General features: G+C 37.5%; 1 protein-coding gene across 2 annotated transcripts in view; it reads left to right on the forward strand.

Moving 5' to 3' along the window:
• The window catches only part of SLF1 (SMC5-SMC6 complex localization factor 1), a 76791-nt gene extending 63304 nt beyond the window's left edge, over nucleotides 1–13487 (forward strand). Inside the window, exons 14-19 of one of the 2 annotated variants that reach the window (XM_084628514.1) lie at nucleotides 24–187; nucleotides 791–924; nucleotides 2936–3028; nucleotides 3445–3627; nucleotides 5182–5199; nucleotides 6880–13487. In XM_084628514.1, the coding sequence (XP_084484640.1) occupies nucleotides 24–187; nucleotides 791–924; nucleotides 2936–3028; nucleotides 3445–3627; nucleotides 5182–5199; nucleotides 6880–7382 (1095 nt within the window). In that variant the 3' untranslated portion in view covers nucleotides 7383–13487. The remainder of the gene's footprint in view (nucleotides 1–23; nucleotides 188–790; nucleotides 925–2935; nucleotides 3029–3444; nucleotides 3628–5181; nucleotides 5200–6879) is intronic. The other variant, XM_084628515.1, reaches the window with a different exon arrangement.
• Nucleotides 13488–20184: the final 6697 nt, after the last annotated feature.

Below are 20184 nucleotides of genomic sequence, written 5' to 3' on the forward strand. Positions count from 1 at the left end.
CAAACATATTATTTTTGCAATAGGTTTGTTCCTATTTGCCTGCTTTAGGAGAAGTAGGTATGCATGAGACTGGGAAAGTGCAGAAAGTGAAGAAAATAGGGCAGTGGCCTTGCCCTGAGTCTCAAAGGGCATTACTGATGCTAAATGGTGATAAGCAGAACCAAGCCAAACTGCTGCCTGATCTACCGTAAGTAATACCTATAACATCACCAGTTTTATTCTGCTTTGGGGGACAGCTTCTGACCTGACACATTTCTTGAACTTTATGTGACCTGTGTTGTTGTCTGCAAATTACTGTGACTGGCAGAAAGCTCCATTTTAAACTTGTAACACATCTGGGTAGGTTTTTTTCCCTCTCTCGGTTTATATGTATATTGATGCACGTTCATTTCCCTAGGGAAGCATTTTACATTAATAATGGAAATATGTAAGTATTCACAGAATTATTTTTTTTAAGTCTGATCCCCATATAATTACTGCTTTAAACAAGTATGTACTTTTCCAAATGTTTTTAAAATGCAATTAAGATTAAGTATCAGAGGGGTAGCCGTGTTAGTCTGTATCCACGAAAGCTTATGCCCAAATAAATCTGTTAGTCTTTAAGGTGCCGCCGGACTCTTCGTTGTTTTTAATTAAGATTAAATTTCAGACTCTCTAACTTGGAAACACACATTATATGTATGGAGTATATACATGCTGTAATAACATTAAATATGTACATATGTTTAATAATTTTCCAAACAGATTAGTTTAATAAAAATATACTTGTCATTGCTTGATTTCCTTTTAGTGAACTGATCTTCAATAAATTCCCTCCATTATCAAAGAAGTTAAGGATGAAAGCAGAAGTTGAGGTGTCAAACACCAAAGAGAATCGCCACCCTTTGGATGAAGAGATGCACTTTTATAAGACTAATATTAAAGGTATTCTGTATATCTAATTTATGCTAAAAATTTCATATGGTTACAGTCAGTACTTCCAGGTTTGATATACTTGCCCTGATGAATGCTGAGCTAAAGTGATGTCCCAAGCCCAAGAAATACTTCCTTGTGTATCATATTTGTTGTTTTCAACATTTTGAGAGAGAAATCATTTTATACATGGTGAAATAAAGCTGCTTACTCTATTCCCCTCCGCCCTCCCCCCCCCCCCCCAAAAAAAAAAAATTAGAGTGTATAGCTTGTGTGAGCTCATTCCAGTCTTGCCCGTCTTACTTTGCTAATCCACCTCAACCTGTACTTGGTAGGATCAACGTCTTCTGATTTGAAAGTATAATTCAGTCTTCATCTCTTTCAGTCCTAGACATTTTGTGAACAAAGACTGAGAAGTATGCTATGTTGCATAGCTGTGTTAAGCATATGGACGGTTTTCTTCCAGGCATTGAGCCCAGACTATGAAATGCATTTGGCTTTTAGTCTTAACTATACTGGAACCCAAGTACCTTAGAAGGAAATAGCCCTGCAGTAATTCACTCAGGCCTCACTTACTATACAAATTTAATAAAATGCACTTTACACAAGTCTATACCTGGCCAGAATCACTTGCTGGAACTGGGTGGGTTTTTTTTTTTTGTTTTTTTTTTTGTTTTTTAATCTGAGCCTTACCAATAGTGTTTCTAATACAAATATATCTATCATGTAGACACTCAAGGGAGAACTGAAGTAAAATTGGCAGGAAAAAAAAAGCCCTCATCATTTAAGATTTTATATTCAGTAGTGTATGTCTCAAACAATGGACAAAAAATTCACCCCATTTTGGGGTTTAAAAAAAAAAAATTTCCTCAGTAACAGAGCCAGGCCATGCATTTTAAAAATTGGTGCCCTTTCCCTTTACTGCTTCTGTAAGTAAAATTAATGTGAATGATTGCATGCGGTCTTTATAAAGGCAAAATGAACTAGAAGAATAGGGCAGAAAATGGTCAACCCTTCATCTTCTCCATCTCTCTACCAAAATCTCAAGTAGCATCTCAATAAAAATAAAAATTCTACTGAAAAGAACTAGTAGGGAACTGACAGTTGTACTTTAATGTGTGCATTAAATATTGTAAAAATACACTGTTTTGGCACTATTGTATAGATTGAGAAAATTAGTCTGATATATATTTCATTTCTAACCTGTTTGCTGTTGCATCTTCAGTCAGCTTGCATCAAGATTTTGATCTGGCTTTTTGTTCAGATATAATCACTTATTGAAAACAAATTTATACATACAGTAGGCCTGAAGTTCTTACCATGTATTCATTAACTGTGTCTTTACTTATACATAGCAGTTCAGTCTCTTGCTATTCAGTTTGTCACCTTTGTTTCAGCTTTAAATGGTACCTTGCCTCTGTGGACGATTTTTTTTTCCCTTGTGGTTTTTTTTTTTTTTTTTAAATGACTCTCTCTCTCTTTCTGCGCTATGGTAGCCAAGTCAGACAGCCTATTGAGAAACAGCAAACCATCTGTTAAAGGATTTGAAATTCTGAATTATACTTGAATGTGTAGAGGCACTCGTGCTTAGCCAGAAACATTCATTTGAATTAAGCTATAAATGCTGTGTAAAAAGAATCATACATTTAACGTAGGTTCATGAATAAATTTAAGGGACGGCAACTGCACGCTAAACTTTTATTGCTTGAAAACCCAGTATTTTTGGTGTTCTGTGATCATTCAGTGCTTTTATAGTGTGATTGAAGCTTTAAACCTTGAATTGGGGGGGTGATAATTCCACTGTTAAACCTTTTGCAGTACAATTTCATTGCTGGATCTGTGACGGAACAGAAGCTCTGTGAGTTTAAAAAAAATTTTTTTTTTTTTAAAGATGTTTAAACAGGACAAAGGAAAATCTTACTCATTATTGAATTTTCTGGCATGCAGCCAGATCTCCTAGTTGATTATTTCTTTAGTTGCTATCTTGCCTAGTGTAGTATAATCTATTATTTTTTTATGGTAGGAGAGACAGCCCTGCATATAGCTTGCATAAGAAACAAAGTGGAGAGACTGATTCAGCTTCTCCCTTTTCCTGGAACAGACATTAATGTTAAAGGTAAGCATGTTGATTTTCTGTACTGAACCAACATATTAAACCAACCAAATAATTTTAGTATTTTCATTTTGAAATACAAAGTTCACCTTTTAGAAATACTTAAAGAAAATCCTAATTGTTTTAATAATATGGAGTCATGACTTAAAGCACAGGTTTTATGAACAGCTAGCCTGTAACTAAAGTCCAACCATGTTTTATATTAAGTCATAGGTGAAGTCTTAAAAATTTTCTATGTGTTTTTGAATGAATTTCTTTTTATTATTTTAAAATGGGATTAATCTTCAAACGTTAAAAGGTAAGTGTGGTGCTAGTTAGCAGAAAGAAAGTAGTGCTGTTTAATGAATCAGAATTATAATATTATGAACAGTTTACTACTACTTTTGCTCTTTTAAAACTTCCCTTGATTTATAATTCAGACTATGCTGGCTGGACGCCTTTGCATGAAGCCTGTAACCATGGTAGCACAGTGTGTGTCCGTGAAATTTTGCAGCGTTGTCCAGAGGTAGACCTGCTCAGTCAAGTGGACGGGGTGACTCCTTTGCATGATGCACTGTCAAACGGACATGTAGAAATTGGCAAACTGCTACTTCAGCATGGGGGTGAGTGCATTTATGCTAAACTGGTTTTAAGAAAGTGTCCAGTGTTAAATGAGTCCATATGAAGTTCATAGCATCCTTCTTTGCTGATGGTTAAAATGCAATACTATTTTAAAAGAAATGTTTAAAATAAACTTTAAAAGCTGGTTTGGTCACTATAGATAAAATCCTTATGATTTTTTCACTTATTCAGATTCTCATAAATATGTGAAATATAATATATCCTTGACTTGTAAATTCTTTTCAGGGTTTGAGTGGTTTGATTTTTTTTCTTTGTTTAAAATGTTTTATACTCCCATGATGAGTTAGAGAGTTATATTCTGAAAGATTTTAGAGAGTGAACATAAAGATTACCCAGTTACCAAGCAAATCTACAGAATTTTTTTATTGTTTTAATCAATATTGCAAGGATTTCTATAGAGATTTGCTAGTCTAGTTTTCTAGGTCGTGTTTATAAATTTTAAATGAAAACTTGCTCAGTATTTATGAAAATGGTTATCTTTAAAAAATACGGTTTGCTGACAAACTAGCTGAAGAAAGGGCATTTTGTAGTTGTCATAACTGCTGTTTGGGGAGAGGGGTACCAATAGGAGGGAGACCATAGTTTAACATGCATACATTGCTCCCAATACAATTTACAATGCATGCTTTTAATAATTTTTTTCTTTAGTGACAGGATTCTTAGATCATGTCTTGATAAATGCTATACCAGCTGAATTAACTTACTGTGTTCATGAACAAAGCTCATGTAAAAAATTGACTGTTTAAAAAAGACAGTTAATGTCTCATCTGCTAAAACAAAGATTTATGTTGCTTGTACTGTTCACACCTACTTTGTGTCAATCTAATCTCTATGTATTATATCCCATGTCCAAATCTTTGTGATAGTGATCATTCTGCACATAACCACATAAGGCAAAAGAATGCACTGTATTTAGATGACTTATAACTTAATTCAGCTAGAGACAAAATTATGTTTGGTTTTTGGAATTATAAGACTTCTGTATTTACAGTCTTCTCCTGCCCCCTAAAGGCTACTTCTGTGTCTGTTGGGCAGACATCATCTCTTAATCAATACATTCTTCTGCTGTTCTACCTCGGTATGTTTGATGAGCTTCAATGCTGTGGCTCCCAGGTGTTTTATTTGTCTACTCACCCATGTATCTGACATGCCAAGCCAATACCTGGCCTCCCTTCAACTGGTCTAAGTGATACAAGAGCCAATATTATAGTAAGCCCAACTCTTCAATAGAAAATGGCATTGCACTGACAGATGTGCATTTTTCCTGAGCCTTTGTGAAGAATAGGCAGTGGATGATCCTCTTGTCCTCGGGGAGATCTACTTGCACTTGCATTCATCAAGGTTTTCTGGCAACTGTACAGACTGCATGCAGCCTTATCTTTGCCTTTGTCAGATTCTAGGTTTTGGCCTGTCAACCAGTTTGACACCATGGTTGTGGGAACTGCATTACACATTCATCTTAGATTCACTAAGGCTTGGTAGCTGTAATTTGGAGCATTTCTGCATTAACTTTCATTTTCTCTTTCTCTCTCTAGTATTCAGATTTTTACAAGGTATTCTCTTTTTCTTCAAAAAGGCTTCACTTTGCAAAAGTTATTGTAGCTACTTTACATAATCAGTGTTAGGTTAAAACAGTATTATAGTTAAAGCAGCATTAAGTAATTTAAAATACTCTAGCTATTGTTGCTAGATTTAGTGTTATGTACATGGTACAATAACCTTCTATTAGAGTTTAAACTGCAATTTACCTTATCGAAAGATGGCTAATAGACACATTATGTTAAAGAAACGATGCCATTTTATAGCAACCCAAATTTGCAACTTAAATAAGCAGTCTTGAAAACACCATGTGTTGTGCATTAACATATTTCTGGTGTGACCATTTAATTTACTTGTGATCAATACATTTGTAAAGTGTTACAAATTTGACAAACTATTTTAGTAATACATTTAGGGATTATTAAAAGGAAGAATCTGACACAGTCTGAAGAGCTAACATGTTGCCTGTTGAAAGTTAATTGAACACAGTTTAATACAATACCTAGCCTCTGTATTGCAGAGATTGCTAAAAACAGGTATTGTAACTTAGTATTTAGTAGCTGAGAGGGACCTGGATTCTCATCTTGCCAGCTGACTTGGTGCATGACCTGGGGAAAAGTTACTTGACCAGCTTGTGCTTTAGCCAGCCCAGCAATAACATAAGGTAAAATCTGGACTTTGCTAATTAATGCTGTATTTGGGCCCAGCTTCTGCAAGAGTATATCAAATAACTGATCACTAGAAATTCTTAATGAAACTGACCACACTGCACCTTAAATCAGCGGAGTGCGGGGAAGGGACATTGTCTGGCTTGCTGGGGAAAGGGGTATATCAATTTAAGGATTGGGACGAGAGAGGCACAGACACTGCTGCAAAGGCAGGGTGGGGTCAGCATTGTGACACTGACTCATCCCTCAGGAACCAGGGGAGTTGATAAGGGCAAGTCTGGTGGGAGAAGCTCCTTGGTAAAAAACTTAAAGGAGGTGTTTGTTAAAGGAGCTGAACAGGGTGGGGTTCGGGGCACCAATGACTGGCATGGCAGGGAGCCAACCCCCAATTCCTTGATAGCCCACCTTAACCCTCATTCCAGGTGGGGGGATGGTAATGTCCCAGCAATGGGTTGTCTGGGACCAGGATGGAAAAGGAGAAGTGGGGGCTGGCAGAAGTCCCCAGGTGGACATCGAATGAACATGGAGTTAGCTGCACTGTACACTTATCTGCTGGGTAGTCCCAGACATCAAATAATAAAGTTGCGTCCTGATTAAACCATATACATGTGCTCCTTTCCTTCTTCCAGTGTAGCCGGACAATTAACATTTGCAACACTTCCAATATAATGCATGTTAGTTTGTATGTTTGCAGTATATTATCACTTAAATTTAAAATAATTAAGATGATTGTGATTTTTTTCCTTTTCCAAATAATAATTTGCTTTTCATATAATATATCAGGTGGTAAACCAAGGCGCTTATAATTCTGTACAAAACTAGGCAGTTGACTTGAAATTGCTTACTAATGTGTCTTGACTAGGCAGTCAGTATGTAATTAGTTAATTTGTGCCAACATAATTTAGTACTAAAAGAGGTTATAAACAGAACCCCTAGGTGCTGCTCCCTTCCCCAAAAAATAGCAGCACTGCTCAGCTGCTATCTTAAAAATGCTGTTACTATTAATGCTTTATATTTTTCTTGCAGGACCACTGCTCCTACAGCAGAGGGACTTTTATGGGAAATTGCCACTGGATTATGTGGAGTCCCTAGCAGTAAAACAAGAACTTTTGGATATTGTCCACCCAGAAGAGACTGTCAAGGACTTCTATGAACGTGTGGAAAAAGATTTCCACAGCCAGCAAAGAGAACTTTGGTTAATTTTATTTAATAAGTTGTTGCTAAATTTTTGTTCAGTTTATAACTTATCTTCACCCTCTCCTTTACCTTTTAAAGAAGTAGCCCACTTAAATTCACTTCCATTAGTAGCTATTAATGGCTGTAAATTGAAAAGTGGGTCTCTTACTGATTGGTTAGTAGATCTTTATGTTGGAGAGCTACAGACTTTCCAGAAACTTCCAGGGTTTATTCAGGAAATATCTGAGAACCTAAAAAAATCTTTTGGAGAACAGGTACATCCCTTACTGGCAACACTAGAAACTATGGCAATGGCAACTCAGCCATCTACTTTTCATCTTTCTAACCATTAAGATCAGTTCCATTGGTTCAATTGTGATAGTTTATCATGGACACTGGCGAGATTCATTCTTGTGGATACAGGAGTACACATGGTACATCCTACGCTGGCCTAGTGCTACCTAAGAAATATTCCTTTTGATCCCTTCTGGCATTTTAAAGCGCTGAGCCAAGGCTTCCATAGTCCCACTGAAGGAAGCTGCAGTGTGGAAATACTGAATAAATGCACCTCCTGGCCACTACCCCTCTGTGGCCAATGCCATCAACTTTTCAGGCTGAACTGAATGCCTGTGGCTCTCTCAGCAGAGCAGAGTTCACTTGCACCATATCAACCCCTCTTTTTTCCCCTTCTAGCACATTTTCTGTCATGAGGAACTTTGTGCCAGAATTCTTGCTGGTTTCAAGGACGTTGACCCTAAAATTTGTCTGATTTCACTATAGTTGGTTACTTTTTTCCAGGGTGTACAGTTATGCCTGCAGTTCTCATGTGACTAACTTTTTGAATAGTTGTCAAATAAATAAAAAAAAAATGGAAAAACTACTACTACAATTATCCATTTTTCTTATCATCATCCTGGAAAATGCATATCTTTAAAATACATTTAAAAATTTAGCTCAAAAGTTAGTTTTTAAAATTTTGTGTATTTACAGTACCAGTTTACAGTACTTCCCATATTGTCCTTACTGATTTTGTATCAAAGGATATTGACAACGTTTTTCATGCAAATGAGCCATTAAACTTTCTACTAGCTTTCTGTAGTATTGTGGTGCTCACTCATTCATACCTGTATAATGATCAGCTTGACTCAGAACCTCAGCTACATTAGAACTGTGGTTGTCAGAGCTGAATCAGGAAGGGTTAAAAGGAACCAAGCTTCCTTTATGCTTTCCAGATTCCTAAGGCTGCTGTGGCCCAGTTTGGCCTCCAACATAAGTTACACAACCTTGGGGCTTCTCCAACCTATGCTGGCTTGTAATAGCCCTATGTAAGTCTGTATCACTGGCAGGGATTGCCAAAGCATGAAATGCTGTGATGACATCCTCAAGCCTGTGGTGGTACTTGTACAGAACTGACATTTTAGTAGCTGGGGGTCTCACCCTGTCAAGATACGGCAGTTTTAAGATAGCTCCATGCTGCTTATTTGAAGTTGGGGTGCCAGCCTCCTTAAAAATTGCAGCCCCATTAATATTAGGATTTTGTCCGCAGTACTAAGAATATATGAATACTAGACAAGATAAATCCTCTAAACTGATAAACTAATCCTCTATCCTAATTTAGGATTGTGTGCTTATAAAGTATTATATTGGCTGTGTTTAGTAATTAATTATACAGAAGGGGCAAATCCTGCCCCCTCCTCCAAATGTACAAAGACTGGTGATTCTGATTCATAAGAGGAAGGGTTGAAGGAGGACAGAATCTGGGGAATCCATACTGTGCTGCCCTGCACAAAGGAATTGAGAATGGGATGGCAATGGGGGATCTGCCAAGATATGGATACTCTTCACGCCCAACTCGATTTAGGCTGAGGTCTGGGGAAAGAATTTGCCCCATAAAGGAAAATGCAAAGAAATGCTGCTTTATAATAAGGATACCTACTGAAATAGTAGGACAAATTATAATTCATTAAAAGATTAAGAATAATCTAAAGTCTTAACTGTCAGAAGGAATGGGCTGATTAGTAATGTTTCAATTTGCAGTTCTTTTCTAATAGCAACGTATAGTGTTAAAGAAACTAAAAGAAAAGGGGATAATAGCCATTTCTGGAATTGGTGTTGCTTGACTAGAGGGAATAAGTTACATTGATACAGCTGGCTGAGGCACATTAAAACTTCCATTTAGCTTTCATGCAATGGAGACGTGAACTCAGCAATAAATCCACTGATGATGCTCAGGCTGGTTTGGTCTTGGAACCAGATATTTATTACAAATGTTCAGTGGTTATTAATGACTGATTATTTTTATTAGGCATGTATATTGAGCAAACTGTTCTAGTGAGGATAAGGAGTCCTCTTAGGTTAGATTTGTTTGTTTTGAGCATTTTGACTTTTCTACACTCTGATACTTTACAATAAAATAACTTTGTTGTAGATGAAATGTGATAGCAATTGTAATTTCAGTGTATGCTGTAGTAAACAGACATAGTGAAAGTGTTCTTATGTACAGATGTTGCAAAGAATGCAAAATATGCCCTTAATTGGTCACATTAGATTTTTTTTTTTTAAATCATGAATTTGAGACTCAGTTACATCATCATGCCATAGCAAGCCACAGCAAAAGGATAGTGGTAATACTCGTAAGGTGTTGGTTCAGACTTCAGAATAAAAAAAATCTTAGATACAGAGATGAAAGCCTTCATGGCTTTTCCTTGACCTGATGGAGATAATTTCTTACTTGCGTCCTTAAACTTACATTTAGTCCAATATATTTCCTACCACAGCTACTTGCTATTTTGTCATTTAGTCAGGGCAACAAAGAATAGTACAACTACCAATTCTAAGACCTGTTTATATATAAAATTTATTTGTGTGTCTGTATAGCATATCTGTAGAACTACCATGATTGGTGCTTTCCTGCAAAGCTAAACATGGATAGGAGAGTCTGGGCTGTGCCTGTAAGACAGTGGGTCTTATGGTGGCTTTAAGCCATCTTTGCACCACCTGGACCTTGAGCTGCTCCGCTGCACTCTGCATAATTTAGACAGCCCTGGTGGCCCTGTCAGAATTATGGCAGCCTGTCCTTAGCTGCCTAAGGGCACAGCACAGCCCTGCCTGAATTCTCTGTAATGCTACAAAGTGCAGCCCCTCGTGCAGCATGCCAAGACTGGTCCTCTGAAAGCAACCTTATGACACTTTTCTCCAGTTCTTGCACCACAGGAATCTTCTCCCAGCCAGAGTTTGGAGATAAGAATGATTCCATACCCCAGTGGCTGGGCACTAACCTGAACATAAGAACGGCCATACTAGGTGAGACCAATGGTCCACATAGCCCAGTATCCTGTCTTCTGACAGTGGGCAGTGCCAGATGCTTCAAAGAGAATGAAAAGAATACGGAAATTATCAAGTGATCCATCCTCTGTTGTCCACTCCCAGCGTCTGGCAGTCAGATGTTTAGGCACACCCAGAGCATGAGATTGCATCCCTGATCATCTTGGCTAATAGCCGTTGATGGACATATCCTCCATGACTTCATCTAAATCTTTTCTGAACCCGGTTATACTTTTGGCCTTCAACATCCTGTGGCAACAAGCTCCACAAGTTGACTGTACGTTGTGTGAAAAAGTATTTCCTCATGTTTGTTTTAAACCTGCTGCCTATTAATTTCATTGGGTGACTCTGGTTCTTGTGTTATGTAAAGAGGCAAATTACACTTCTCTGTTTACTTTCTCCGCACCATTCATAATTGTATAGACCCTTAGACATCTTCCCCCCCCCCCCCCAAATGAACAGTCCCAGTCTTTTTAATCTCTCCATTTGGAAGCTGTTCCATGCCCCAACCACTTTTGTTGCCCTTCTCTGTACCCCTTCCAATTCTAATATGTTGTTTTTGGGATGGGGTGACCAAAACTGCACACTCAAGGTGTGGGTGTACCATGGATTTCTATAGTGGCATTATGATATTTTCTATTTTATTATTGGTTCCTAGCATTCTTTTAGCTTTTTTTGTCGCTGCATGTTGAGCAGATGTTTCCAGAGAACTGTTTACAATGTCTGCAAGATCTTTCTTGAGTGGCAAGATCTAATTCAGGCTCCATTATTTTGTATGGATAGTTGGGATTATGTTTTCCAATGTGCATTACTTTGCATTTATCAACATTCAATTTCATCTGTTATTTTGTTGCCTAGTTTTTGTGAGAGCCCTTTGTAACTCTGGCTTAAAGTCCTTGGTCCAATGATTATTCAATTAGTTATACAAAGTGAAACAGCCTCATCAGGGGAAACTGCAAGAATCCAATCCACCAGCTATTGCTATCCAGTAGCCTAGCTAGCAGTCAGGGCACTCATCAGAGAGTGCCCCAGAGTGAGAACCTGGATCTCTCACATCCCACTACTACTACTACTACTACTACTATATTTCTAGTAAATTAATAGGAAAATCTACATTTTTGTCTGAAAGCAAAACTTTTACGTGAATTAATAATTGCAGTAAAATGAGACCTAAGTTGATGAAAAGTAAATTTGTTTGATTTTTTCATCTCCAGTACTGAGGAGATTCTTCATTTCCTCCTGAAGTTTTGAAGAAGCTGTTTCCTTGCAGACCCTTCTTTCTCCACTGGAAAAGTACCCCTTGTCATGATACCTTGGTAGGCTGCCCTGTTGTCCCGTTTCTAGGTCTCCCTGAGTACACCCCACATAGGTATCAGAAATCATCTCTTTACCTTTTCTGGGATGGAATTCCACAATTCACCCACTCTCAGACCAGGTTCTGGGTTACAGCCCCCTGGATATCAAGTGTGACAAATTGAGCAGATTTAACTGGGGTTGGACCCTGCAACGGTTCTCTCTTTCAGAGTCTGTGACAGCATGCATTTGCAGTGAGATAGAAACAGCTTCTTCAAAACAAAGCCTGATTTATTTTGCCCAAGAGGTACTCGGCACTTAGAGAAGTGGATTTAAAATAACAGTGACCTTATCTAAGTGTAACCTCTCTATCCATAGCTCAGGCCAGTCTGTCTTATTCTCCCTTGTAAATTGGGAGAAACCGCCTACTTTCTTGTAATCTTCTCCCTCTGTTTCTGAAGGCTGTCATCCCCAGGGTACCAGTCAGTGAGTTTAATATTTAATACCAGTTAATTGTTTGTTTGTTTTTGTAAAGTGCTGTGCAAACCCATCATGCTGTTTAAAGAATATATTTTGTTGGAAATTTACAATTCCTTGTCTTCAATATTGAAAATTGCTGTGTCAAAAATTGAATTTGAACTTTAGGCCTTTGCTGACCTAAATGCTTGCTTTTAAGGTTTCTCTTGAACTTGATGTTATTGAATGTACTGGAACATAATGGCATATAATATTTAACATAATATTTAAGTTGGGATGATATAGTGTTGTAATATTTCTGCTTAATATCATGGTGTTTTGAAAACAGGCTCAATAAATAGGCTAACTTGAACACAAAGTCTAAATCTAAATAGCTTTGATTCAAACCATCTGAGGACACTTAAATGTAGGTCTGTCCTACAAAGGAAGCATGTCATTTATTTATCTTTCTGATGTACTAATGGGGGGAAATAAAACAAATACTTATGAGAATTACTAGCTTGATGTCTGCATTTGCAGCTAAGTCTTAAATACAAATATCCGTGTCAGAAATTAAGGAAATCCCATTTAGTAAATTGTGAGAAAATGTTCATAAACTGGAATGAGGGCTGGTCTCACCACCAGATGTGAAACACTTACACACCTTGAAACCACTTGTACAAGTCCCAGTTATTCAGATGAAGTCGATAAATACAATCTTGATGTGTGGGTGGGTGTGTCTTTAAAATGAGGCCTTAAAAAAATTTCCCGCCTGCTTTGCATGGATGTTAAAGATCATGTGGTGCTTTTAGGTTTTCCTTTATGTCACTGGCAAAAACATTTCCCTTTCCCCTACTGTTTCCCCCAGTGTGCTGTGGTCAGTTGGCTGCCTCCTTACTCACTCATCTTGATTTCAGTGATGCTGTATATATTTAATGTGTAAAGAGTGTTTGGCTCCTTTTCAATGAAAGAAAAGTATAAATTGTTTTATTACTATGATTATATTGTATCTACATATTAAGTCTTTAGTATTGGTTTAATTTTAGACTTGACTACATTTATCATCTTAACTCATTAATACACAAGTGCTTATATTTCCCCGGGTAAACCAATGTGGTTCAGGGTGAGTTATCGTAAATGGTGTTATCACTAGGTATCACTATTAGCATATGTGTGCAGTCCTGAAAACTTAAAATGGCACCTCTTCTTAAGCAAAATTCCCTTTATTTTTAGAGGAATTCCCATATTATTCAAGGGAATTCACACAGTAGGGGAGGAAATCCCTTGTAGAACATGTGAAAACTTTAAGGCTCCAAGACTGTAGTAATGTTACACTGAAATATTTGAGTATCTGTAAGCAACTATGATTTAAATGACTGATTAAATTACTCCAAAAATACTTATAGAAACTAGTATTGAGATCTTTTTGTGCATCCCTATCTGTTTAAACTTGATACTAGTTAAGAAGGGAAAAAAATCGAATATACTTCTTTCCTTCATCAATAATGCTAGTAGGAATTACTGTTGTAGACTACTACAGTGGAAGAGATTACTGGTTGGGAAAGAAAAGGGAAAAGATGTCAGTATTTAATGCTTTTCTGTTTCTATACTACATTAAGACAAGCATATCTGAATCTGGGATCCTGCATTTAAATTTCGCCCATTCAAACACTCCACCAATCTTTCAGATGGGTTGTTGCTGTATTGGCCTCTGAAAATTGTGATTCATCTTGATTGCAAAAGAATTAAAAACAAAAGAAGGATTGAGTAGTCAGTCTATAAAGATGGTTAATTCAGGAATGCTGACGCACACAAAGAATTTTATCTGTCATCACAGTCCCTTGTATATAGCTAAAGGTTAGAGTAATGAACAGTAATTCTTCTCACTCATAACTAAACTTCTTTTATGCATTTCTTAATTTTCATAGATATTCAAATTGGTAATTCTTGAGGAGGGTCTCACATTTTTCTCTTACCTGGTACATTTAATTCAACCAACATTGCTGTTGTTTTTACAAATAGGGTATGTTTTAGTCAGACTACTAATCTGCAATAAGACAACTATTATTCAGTTATCCTGTCTTTTTTTCAGAGAAGCAACATCTATTTTATTGAAAAGACATTGAAGATAGAGAAGGTAGGATGTAATGATTTGTTTGTGAAGCTCTTTTTAGAATATAAAAGCTATTATATAATCAGATTGCAGTAAAACATTATTTCACATTTTAATTGTTTATTTTTCTAATCGTGTCTGTGCACTAGTTGTCCATTTATTCTTAATTTGGTATTTTCTACTTCACACTTAAGGATTTTTTTAATGAGGTCTTATCGTGTTACATAGATGGGTATTTTGGAGACATTAAGGTATGTGCTGAAATTTTCCTCTGAGAATGTTTCTGATCTGTCAGTTTGAGGTGGTCTACCAATCATTAATTTAAGCCTTCTCAAAGCAGACCTTTTCTGTGTGAGGGACATGCTATCTATAATGGCTCTTAAACTGCTAAAGATTGAACTTTTTCATATGGATACCATGTGGCTTGATGATAACATATCTTCTCTATCAAGCCCTTATGATTTTAGGAGTGTTCATGGAACATGAAGAATTACTTGTTCCCTGATGGGTCTTTTCAAACTCAACACAAAAAAGCAGGGAGGGAACTGATAAGATTAAATGATGGGGACACTTATCAAAGGCTCTACCATAGATGTATTTATAGGGAGTTCACTACTGTTATTAGATTATGGTTCTTTTTTCTTGTCAAATCCAGAAAAATGCTTTCAAATGCATATTGTATGACAGCAGCATCAGGTTTAAGAGACAATGCTTTGAAATGGTATTATCTAGTTTGCCTACAGTGAGTCCTTGCTACCAGTCAAATTGCCGGCTTACTGTTCTGTCAAAGGGTGCGATCTCATACCTGCACAGTGGAAAGAAGGAAAGCAACTTCTGCAGAAGAAACTTTAAACAGGTGAACTGTCTAATTTTCAAACTTTTCATTTTATATCTGCTTACAATATTTTTTTGTAAACAGTCAAAGTAGTCTGAGTTAAAACCACCCAACTGACAGCAAAAGCTAGGGACAGACTGATCAACTGGAAACACAAGTAGATTGTATAACTAGCTGGTTGGTAAACTACCCACACTATAACTACGGTATAAGTAAGTGGTATACACCTTCAGTTTCTCAGCAAACTTTGTTTCCTTTCAGAGTAACAGCCGTGTTGGTCTGTATTCGCAAAAAGAAAAGGAGTACTTGTGGCACTTTAGAGACTAACCAATTTATTTGAGCATGAGCTTTCGTGAGCTACAGCTCACTTCATCCCTGCTATGCCTTCCCATTTCCTCTGGCATAGCAGGGATGAATCTGGTCCATTCTCTTATGGCTTATACACATTTGTTTTTGTTCTTTAATTATGGGGTTACTTTGTCCTAAATGATAAGTGTTTTATCTAGTTTAGCATTCCACACTAACCATTTAATTGCTTGTCTTTGGTAGCAGGGTCTGTAAATCATGGTATAGCTGAAGTTAAAAGGTGAGGGGTTTGGTTTGAAAGGTTGGCAAATTTACCAGTCAAGACCAGTTATGAGAAGTTCCTGAGTGACTTTGGTGCCTAAGTCTCATTGAAAGTCCATGGAACTTTGGTGCTTTTAAAATTTTTTCCCCATCGTCTCTTTACTTTTGGTAAATGATATGTCCCAAATAGATTTCATTAGGATGTACGTAAATGAGAATGTCTGTGGATTTGAGATTGTGAAATCAATGTTTTAAAAACATCAAATAACATTTGATTTCTAGAATTCATTTGTAGATGCGGTTTAACACTGAGATGAGATAAGTATAAACTAGTAGCTTTTGTATTTACTACTTCTGCACATACTGAGTTCAGACACTAGATCAATAGCTTTTTTGGCGTTACAAGGATTTAAAATGTAGGGTAAAAGGTTGCTGTTAAATGATAGTGCTGGATGTTCTCTCTGTAGGGGTCTGCGGACATGAACTAAAATACAAGATCAGTATAGCAACAGCACAGACCTTGTCAAACAGCTGCAGTAATGTATGTCATATTTCATCAACTGTATGTTAAAGGCAAAGAAGAATTTAACTTTCAGGGCTGAGAGTCAGACAAAACCCAGAAAACTCAAAGGTAAGGCTGACAGTTCATCCTTATCTGTTGTCATTTTCCTTTTTAAATTGGTCACATTTAATTTAGTGCTAATGAAAAGTGAGAGATTAATGCACCAGGTTGAGCCAGGAGCAGCATGGGCAGATACTATGCAAGCCTCCACACACAGGTATGACAGTGCACATAAAGCCTCATTTGCATTAACCCTTCTCTTCTAATCTTGTTTAGTTTTACTTGTGCCAGATTATGAGGTGGGTCTATGATTTAAGGACTAGCAGACACCAAAATTCTTGAATATCTTTATCCTCAATGAGATTTGAAACCCAGTTCTCCAGCGGGGCTGCTGGTATGAACACTTAAGCTGCACCACTGAGACTCTTTTTTCCTCTCTTTGATTTTACCTCTGGTTGAATTAAAATCTAAATAACGTTCCTAAATTTGAATATCCTCACATTTGACTGTGCATCAATTAAAAAATTTTAAACATTTAAAATTCTATTTTATTTGTAAATGTCATTGTTTTAAAGAGAGTAGGGTCAAAACACAACCTCTGTGTTGCCCTCTAGAAGAAGTTGCCCTCTATGTTGCCAAACTGCAAAAATCAAATCACTGTGTATAATTATAAAAACAACTGGACTTAGCAAAAGAACAGGAAAATTGCAGTGTGAAAATTAGTTTTCGGCTTTGCATAATTCATTAGAATAACCTCTTCTATCCATCCCCAAATGTCCTTGCTTTGACATGAGTGCTTACTGGAAACACAACACTCTTTACAAACCACTGCTTTTCTGTTTTTGTTGTTGTGGCCTTGTCCTTAAACATTTCCAAAATAAAATGCAAAGATAGGATTTGATTCTAGTCATTCAGAAGCACAATTTCCTCCCCTTTCACTGGAGTGCAGCCAGATTCTGTAAATTAGTGTACTTTAGCCCCAAATTACCTAGCCCATAGTTTAATGCTTACACACTACAGTAACACCTACACAACCTCCTGCCAAAGATAGTTGCTTCCCTTTACTCCCGAATGCTACTGGTAGATTTTGTGTTCTAGTATTTTTCATTTCTGTTATTACCTTTCATGTGGTAGAATCCCAAAATGCTTCAGAGTCTGTGTCCACCGCTTAAATACAACTACCTTAAGCAGTGAAAGTGAGCAACTAAGTACCTAACCAGCACGGAAGGAAAAATGTCTGCCAAGGACTGGGGGGATGTTATGTAAAAGACCATAGCACCCAGTATCCCTAACCACCAGCAGAGCCCCATAGTGCTAAATGATGTAATAACAAGAGATCAGTCTTTCTCTAAAGAGTTTATAACCTAATATTCAGAGCAGGCATAACAAATGGGCATAGTAAATATTTAGAAGAAATGGGGGAAGGCAGATGAGAGTAACCATACTATGAAAGTATGTTTACACAGGATAGCTAGATTGTCTTGTGTTAGGAAGCCCAGAGAAGAGGTTTCTGTAGGTCAGGATGGTAGATGAGGGCCTGAACTAGAATTTCAGTGCTGTGCACAAGAAGAAGAGGCCAAATCTTAAAGATACTATGGAGGACGAAGTTGAAGATTTCTATTAGATTGAGATGTGCAGGATCTAGAAAGAAGATGGGGTCCAGGATGCAGGCATGATTGAGAGGGAGGATGGCAATGGTAAATGAAAGAAAACAGTAAGTGCGGGAGGGCTTGAAGGGAAGACAAGGAGCTCTGTTTAAGTTGAGGGTGAGACGCATGGAAAAGATGTAGGTCTGGACTGGAGACAGCTCCAAGAGTTAGGGTAAAACTGACGTATTGGTTTAAAGATAGTAGTTGAATCTGTGTGAAGAGAGGATTGCCAAGAGATTAGGAGAAGGTGAAGGATAGAGAGGAGAGGAAGTGGACTCACTGAAAATGATGCTGAAGGAATGACAAGAGAAGTTGGAGAAGTGGCAGCTGAGAAAGGGCAAGATTTTAAAAAAGGTTATCAACTGTGTAGAAGCAGTCAAAAGGTCAAGGAGGAGGATGGAGCAGAAACCTTGGAACTGGATACTTAAAGCCCTTGGTGAGAACAGTCTCTAACAGTGGAGGGGATCCAGGAGAGGAACTCAAGTCAACAGTTATAAGTGATTTGTTCAGTGAGTTAAGAGGTGAAAAGAAATTGGATGGTAGGTGGAGAGGGAGGTAGGGACAAGACTTCTGTTTTGTTTTGTTTACAGGATCGGGGAGAAGAAAATATGCTTGTGTCATGAAGGGAAAGAAAAAATAGGACACTGATCCATGTGACTGCTGTCCTAATGAGCCAGTAGGGGGTATGACTTGTGGAGTGTCAGTTCTTGTGCTCTGCACTTCAAAATATAAAGAGAAGTGACTTCTTTAGTGTGTGCTCCATCCTTTTTTCAGTAAATCATGAGGGTTCTTTCTAAAATTCTGTTACTGCCACTATAAATCTTCTCTAGTTTTGTTTTCTTGTAAACAACATTCACTTTCAGGAGCATATTGAAGTTAAGATTCTTGTCCTTTAAACAAAGGATTAGTGCTTTATTACTAATCAGTGACATCACAGTTCTGTTTTTAATAAAATTGTATGTGGCAATTAACATTTTTACCTAGAAGCGCTGTGAAAAATGTATTTTTTACCTTTTAACAATACCAAAGGGTATGTGGTCAGTTTCTCAGTTAGAGGTGGAGCAGATCTTGTTTAAATATACATCCTAACAATCCTTAAAGGATTACTGTGTGTGTGCTTGTGAGCACTTTCCTCAGTTCAGCTTCACAATAAAAATGCCCCAGCTGACCTATTTTCAGAGATGGGGCAGCGGGGGAAAGAAGGCCCCGAGACTCCTTTAAGGATTTCCATCTTCCTCTTGGGCTTGAGGAGCAGGAAATTAACTGGGGCAGGGGAACTTCCTAGTTGATTAAGGGGACTGAAGGATGCAGTGGAAGACCATTGGTTCCTGTGCAGCCAAGGGGAGGATTAATTGGCACCCTAAGGAAAGGGTCTTTGTTTTGGAGGAGGGGTTGAAGCTCAGAAGGAATTTTTCCCTCACTGACCAATTGGCTTGGGCAGTGTGGGATTTTGTTGGCTTCCCCTTAGAAGCCCAGCCCTGTTGAGAATGTTAGGTTGAAAAGATCTTGTTTTTGTTGCATCTTGACAGGTGCTCAGTACCAGTCATCATTCACTAGGGGGTCTGGTTCCATGACAAACTACAGGTGGAAGCAAGATTAGAAGAAAGCATCTTTGAAGAGGTTGCACGGGACGGGATTGAGGCTCCTAATATGTGGTACAGCAAGGATGCAATCCCTATTCCTCGTATCTCTTTAAACATCTTAGGAACAAAAGGCAGTGGGGTCACAGTAATAGTACTGAGATCAAGTTAAAGGTGTGGAAAAGGGGGCTGCAAGTAGCTTCCTCTGGTAATACAGATTACAGAAAAAAAATGACCTGCACCTAACAAGTTATTGCCAGCTAGTTTCCCAAATGTGTTTATTAAAGTTGCATCATAATTAAACCAAAATCCTGATGTTTTCTGTGTTCCCGCAGTGTCCAGAACAATCTGTTACAATATAATGTATGTAACACAATTGTTTGAGACATTTCATTTCTTTTCTAAATTGAGAGAATTGTGAAGCTTAATCATGCTGATATTCAAGGTTCCCCTTTATTTAATAAGACTTCCAGCTGACTGTCCCTCCTTTGCCACAGGTCAATGCACATCATTGTACCCAAATGAAACCACAAAGTTACATGTACTGGAAGTAATGTTGTTTGCCTATTTGTTTTTAGTGATTTTTTTTGCTCCAAAAAGTTTCTTTATCAACTTTCAGCCTAAAAGCATTTTTTAAGAGCAAAGTCTATAAAATTATGAAAAGCTACTTGATAGCGATACAACTGTACTGTTGCCTTAACTTTAACATTGAATCATCCCAGCAGGATAAAGAGGGTAAGCAAATGTCAGCTCATCTGAATGCTCTTTAATCAGCT

This window comes from Lepidochelys olivacea (genome assembly GCF_965140295.1).
Source record: "Lepidochelys olivacea isolate rLepOli2 genome assembly, chromosome: 5".
Classification (NCBI taxonomy): Eukaryota; Metazoa; Chordata; order Testudines; family Cheloniidae; genus Lepidochelys; species Lepidochelys olivacea.